This window comes from Equus quagga, unplaced genomic scaffold (assembly GCF_021613505.1).
Source record: "Equus quagga isolate Etosha38 unplaced genomic scaffold, UCLA_HA_Equagga_1.0 251_RagTag, whole genome shotgun sequence".
Taxonomy (NCBI): domain Eukaryota; kingdom Metazoa; phylum Chordata; class Mammalia; order Perissodactyla; family Equidae; genus Equus; species Equus quagga.
This window is the reverse complement of record NW_025799859.1, coordinates 309,723-315,189: the sequence shown is the minus strand read 5'-3', so window position 1 is coordinate 315,189 and position 5,467 is coordinate 309,723. Positions and strand designations below refer to the sequence as shown.

At 52.4% G+C, this 5,467-nt stretch overlaps 1 protein-coding gene across 1 annotated transcript; it reads left to right on the top strand.

Annotated features, from left to right (window-relative positions):
* Positions 1 to 1,500: 1,500 nt before the first annotated feature.
* Positions 1,501 to 5,242, top strand: LOC124233806 (C-X-C chemokine receptor type 4). Its single transcript, XM_046651025.1, has 2 exons — positions 1,501 to 1,605; positions 3,664 to 5,242. The coding sequence occupies exons 1-2, from the start codon at positions 1,591 to 1,593 to the stop codon at positions 4,708 to 4,710; spliced, it is 1,062 nt and encodes a 353-aa protein (XP_046506981.1). The 5' UTR covers positions 1,501 to 1,590; the 3' UTR covers positions 4,711 to 5,242.
* The last annotated feature ends 225 nt before the right edge of the window (positions 5,243 to 5,467 follow it).

Genomic DNA, 5,467 nt, shown 5'->3' with positions numbered 1-5,467 from the left:
AAGAAAGGGGGCGTGGTGTTTAGGGTCCAGCCTGGGTAAGTCCTCTTCATGAGACCGTCTCAGGGTGGGGGAATCTGGGATCCCTGCCGCAGCGGAATCATCGCTCTCGCCCGCTGGTGCTCGCACTTCGGTCCCTGCTGTCACCCCTGCGGTCACCGCTCCTGCGGTCGCACTATTTCTCAGCCCCACCCAGGCTCCGCGCCGGCGGGAAGTGGCGCGAGGCTGGAAAGCACTGTCTGGGCGTCCACAGCGAACACCAGCCCGTCTGGGACTCCTTTAAACGTCGGGCTCCCACCCCGACTCCACCCCGCCCGCCTCTTCAACCTAATTTCTTAGCGGTGCCAACGCTTGTCCTCACATGGAGTCGTGGAAGACGCCGGATGTGGGACCCGAAGATCTCGGTTCAAGCCCGGCGTGGAATCCGGGACCAACCCAGGCATTTCATCTCGGAGGGCCTGCTTCCTTTTCCTCCGCCTGGGGCCCTTGCTCTCTGGCTCACTGCTGTATCCCAGCGCCTAGAACCGTGCGCGGCACGCAGTAAATATCTGTTGACTAAATGCATCCCTGTAATGGTAAAACCTGCAAGGTGTAGCGAGAATGAATGAGTAATTCTGTGCGAGTACCTTGTAATCTGTTACAAAAGGTGCTACGCTAAATTTATAATAAAGCAAATATATTTATAATAAAATTATTTTAATTAATATTTAAATATAAAATTATTTTATAATACTAAAAAAATTAATTTTTTAAAGTGCTATTCACTAATTGGTTACCCTGGAATACACATCTACTTCTCTATCACGGTCCCCCTCCAGAATTATGCCACATCATCCTATCTTCTGAAAGCGTTTCCTGATTGTCTACACCTGACCCTGATGCTATTACTGTGGATGTGCATGTATAGCTATATACAGTTGTGCTCTTAAAAAAAAAAAAAAAAAGGATCGTTACTTATTTTCTTTTCTGAATAGACTGCATCTGCTGAAAGAGCACGGACTGGAGTCAGATGTTAGACCCAGCTCCAGCATTGCCGCCTACTGGTTGGGCTACTCAGGCAAGTCACTTCTCCTCTCTGGGCCTCAGTGTTTTCCTTTGTAGCATTCCTGGGTCTGGAATTCCATCCACGTGAGCAAGGATGGATGCGCCACACGGGGACGCGTCGGTCGTCCGAGCTTCCCTCCTCTCTGCAGGCGCGTCTAGCTTTCCCAAGTTGGGGAACGCGTCCGAGTTGCCGGAGACTCACGAGACGACAGCAAGGGAAACAGCCGCTCAGGGACTTCCCAGGCTTATCCCAACCTGGCCGCCAAGGGCTCGTCCCAACCGAGACGACTCCTCCCCGTCGTCTGCCACCCCGCAACAGCCCCCCCCTCCCCCCTCCTCCATCTCCCATCTCCCTCCGCCCCCGACCTTCCTCCGCCCAGTCCCGCCCGCCCACCCGCGCAGCGCATGCGCCGCCCACAGAGCGTGTTTTTATAAAAGTCCAGCTTCCACTGGAAAGTTCAGTTTGTTGGCTGCAGCAGCAGGTAGCAAAGTGACTCCGAGGACTTGAGTGCTCCGATAGCCGTCGCGGCTGGAGAGCGAGCGGTTACCATGGACGGGTTCCGTGTAAGTCCAGTCTCAACCTGTTTTTTCTTAAATGTATAAACACACGAACTTAGAGCGCAACCACTCTCCGAGCGTGCAGAAGCTACCAGAATATTGGAGGTGTCCGTGTCTTGGAGAGGGGGCGTGGAAAGGACTGTTCGTGTGCTTGGCTACATGGGGGGTAGCACTGGAATCTTTTTCTCTGTAAATAGAGGAGAAAAGATTGGAACGACCGTTTCGGTGGCTGCATGTGTCTCCCCTCTGAGTCTTGCGGTGCGCGCTAGGCTTGCACGCTGTTTGCAAACGTGAGAACATTCTGTGCACAAGCGCAGAGAAGGCGTGCGCACTACCCCGGGACTCAGACCGTGGATCTCTTTCTCGGCGGAGCAGTGATTTCTTTGGAGCGAATTACATGATCTGAAGTTAGAGGCGGAGGGCCGCGCGCCCGGGCTGAGTTCCCAGAGGCAGACCGCGCTCCTGGCTAACTTCGGGCAAAGGCGCTTGGGGACCACTCTTGGCCGTTGGGCGCGTGTTAGTTAAACTCTGCGCGGCCGGTACAGCTGTGCCAGTACCCGGGCACAGGGAGCAGAGGGCGGGAAAGGCGGTCGGACCCACCATGCCGCTCGCCCGAGGGGTCTGAGTGCTAGCCGTAGCTGGGAGCAGCGCTTGGGATTGAGAGAGAGACCTCACGAGCGTCCCATGCGCCGCGAATGGACCCCGGGGTTCGGGAGTTTGGGGTCGTGCAGAGGTCGAAGGAATATAAGCAGTCACCGCGCGGCAGCACCCCGAGGTGTGCGCGGCGGGAACTGGTGGTGGAGTGAGGGTTGAGAGGGCACCTGGGCTGCGGGTCGCTGCGGCGCAGACAGGCAGGTGCAAGTGGGAAGACCGTTTGGCTCTCACCCAGCCCAATTGCGCCGTTTAACCGTCGGTGGTTTCCTGAAGCCTTTTGAAAACCCCGTAGTAGGGAGGCTCATCGTTTCCCCCAGCGGCGCGCAATTCAAAGGCGCTCGCGGGGAGCCGCCCAGTCTCTCGCCAGCATCCTGCGGGACAGCCTCGCGTGCGGCGGGCCGAGCCCCGGGAGCCGCTGCGCGCGGGCCACCGGCGTGGGCGTGGTAGGCGGCGGCGGAGGCTCGGAGCTGGACCACGCTGCTCCCCACGCGCCCTCCGCCTGGAAACTTGCAGCTGCAGACCTCCGACCCATTAACTGCACCAGTAGTGGGGTGGGAAGAGACCCGGTAGAGTGAGGAAATGAAACTTGGGGCGAGGACCACGAGTGCAGACCCCGTGACCTTCCCCTCCCTGGAAAATGCTGCGCTCCCTAACGACCCAAACGCGCCAAGTGATAAACAAGGGCATGGCAAAAGAGACTCATGCCCCTGAGGAGCGCCAGCTGGGGTGGGGGTGGGGGGGTTAACCCTCTTCTGACGCCTCCTCCCCCCGCACCGCCCAATACCCCAAGCACCAAAGGCCCTTGGCTTCCACGCTCCAATCTCCTTCCCCACTACATGTTGCTTGAAGTACAGAATGGTTTGTGTTTAGACAGCATGGGGAAAACAATGTTTTGTGCCTTAGGAGAGTAACAGTCTTTGCCATCCCTCGGTGGTCCTTCCTCCCCTCTTCCCTTTCTGGCGAATCTTCATTCGGAAACTTAATCCCCGCTCCTCAGAACTGGAGATTCCACGCCCTCACCACCTCCCTCTCACTCCCTCCCCCTCACTCCTCGCTGCCTAGGAGTGGCGTCTTTGTGTTGTGGTTTGGTTTTTTTCTTCCCTCTAGTGAGCCGCAGAAGAGTTAGCAGAGATGTGACTTTGAAACCCTCAGAGTCTCAGGCCCTTTTGTTCTAAACAAAGAATTTTGTAATTGTTTCTACTAAAACGGGATAATGAAGTGACTATGGGGGAAGGTGGGGAGGAGGGTGGAGGATTCTATAATAATTCTCAGGCCCTTCCCCAGTACTTTAGCCAGAGCAGGATTTGGGTTTTATAAATTGCCTTTTTAAAATATCAGAAACGTGTTTTTGCACTTGGGGAATACTTGCTGAACTTGAAAGTGAATGTCCATTACCTTGCCTCTTTGCAGATTTACACTTCAGATAACTACACGGAGGATGACGTGGGCTCTGGGGATTATGACTCCCTGAAAGAGCCCTGCTTCCGGGAGGAGAATGCCCATTTCAACCAGATCTTCCTGCCCACTGTCTACTTCATCATCTTCCTGACTGGCATAGTGGGCAATGGATTGGTCATCCTGGTCATGGGTTACCAGAAGAAACTGAGAAGCATGACGGACAAGTACAGGCTGCACCTGTCGGTGGCAGACCTCCTCTTTGTCCTCACCCTTCCCTTCTGGGCAGTTGATGCTGTGGCAAACTGGTACTTTGGGAAGTTCCTGTGCAAGGCGGTTCATGTCATCTACACAGTCAACCTCTACAGCAGTGTCCTCATCCTGGCCTTCATCAGTCTGGACCGGTACCTGGCTATCGTCCACGCCACCAACAGTCAGAAGCCAAGGAAGCTGTTGGCTGAAAAAGTGGTCTATGTTGGTGTCTGGATACCTGCTCTTCTGCTGACTATTCCCGACTTCATCTTTGCCAACGTCAGGGAGGGGGATGGGAGGTATATCTGTGACCGTTTCTACCCCAGTGACTTGTGGTTGGTGGTGTTCCAGTTTCAGCACATAATGGTTGGCCTTATCCTGCCAGGCATCGTCATCCTATCCTGCTATTGCGTTATCATCTCCAAGCTCTCCCACTCCAAGGGCTACCAGAAACGCAAGGCCCTAAAGACCACCGTTATCCTCATCCTGGCTTTCTTCGCCTGCTGGCTGCCCTACTACATTGGGATCAGCATCGACTCCTTCATCCTCCTGGAAATCATCCAGCGAGGATGTGAGTTTGAGAGCACTGTGCACAAGTGGATTTCTATCACCGAGGCCCTAGCCTTTTTCCACTGTTGCCTGAATCCCATCCTCTATGCCTTCCTTGGAGCCAAATTTAAAACCTCTGCCCAGCATGCACTCACCTCTGTGAGCAGAGGCTCCAGCCTCAAGATCCTCTCCAAGGGCAAGCGGGGTGGACATTCTTCTGTTTCAACTGAGTCTGAGTCTTCAAGTTTTCACTCCAGCTAACGCTGATGTAAAAGACTTTTCGACATTAAAGAACTTTTTTTGTTACACATTTTTTCAGATATAAAAGACTGACCAATACTGTACAGTTTTTGTTGACCGTTGGATTTTTTTCTTGTGTTTCTTTAGTTTTTGTAAGGTTTAATTGACTTATTTATATATTTTTTTGTTTCACGTTGATGAGCGTCTAGGCAGGACCTGTGGACAAGTTCTTAGTTGCTGTATGTCAGACTGTAGGACCATAGAAAAGGGAACTGAACATTCCAGAGTGTACAGTGAATCACTTAAGCTAGAAGCGATCCTCAGCTGTTTGTGCATAAATAATCTCTCCATTCCAGTGGAACATTTTCTTTTGCCTGTTCTTAAAATTGTTTGGATGCACCATGTGACTTTCGCTGTAAAAGTTGGCACTTACAACCAAAGCCTGAAGTGGTATAGAAATGCTCGTTTTTCAGTTTTCGGAAGTGGGTTGATAGCAGCGCCTGTAATGTACAGTCTTGTATTAAGTTGTTAATAAAAGTATGTGATAAACTTACTTAGTGTTATGTTGTCATTTCCGTTGACATTCCTTTGCCTGGCCGAAGTCAAAAATAACAATAATAGATACATTTATGGCCTGCCAGGTCGTGTCCTAGCTATTTTTAGTTGTCACATTTTACTTAACCCTTATGACTAGTCTATGATATGCTCTGGTTCTCTGATTACATTTTGCACAGCAAGAAACTGAGGCGCAGAAAGCCTACGTGACTTGGTCAAAGGC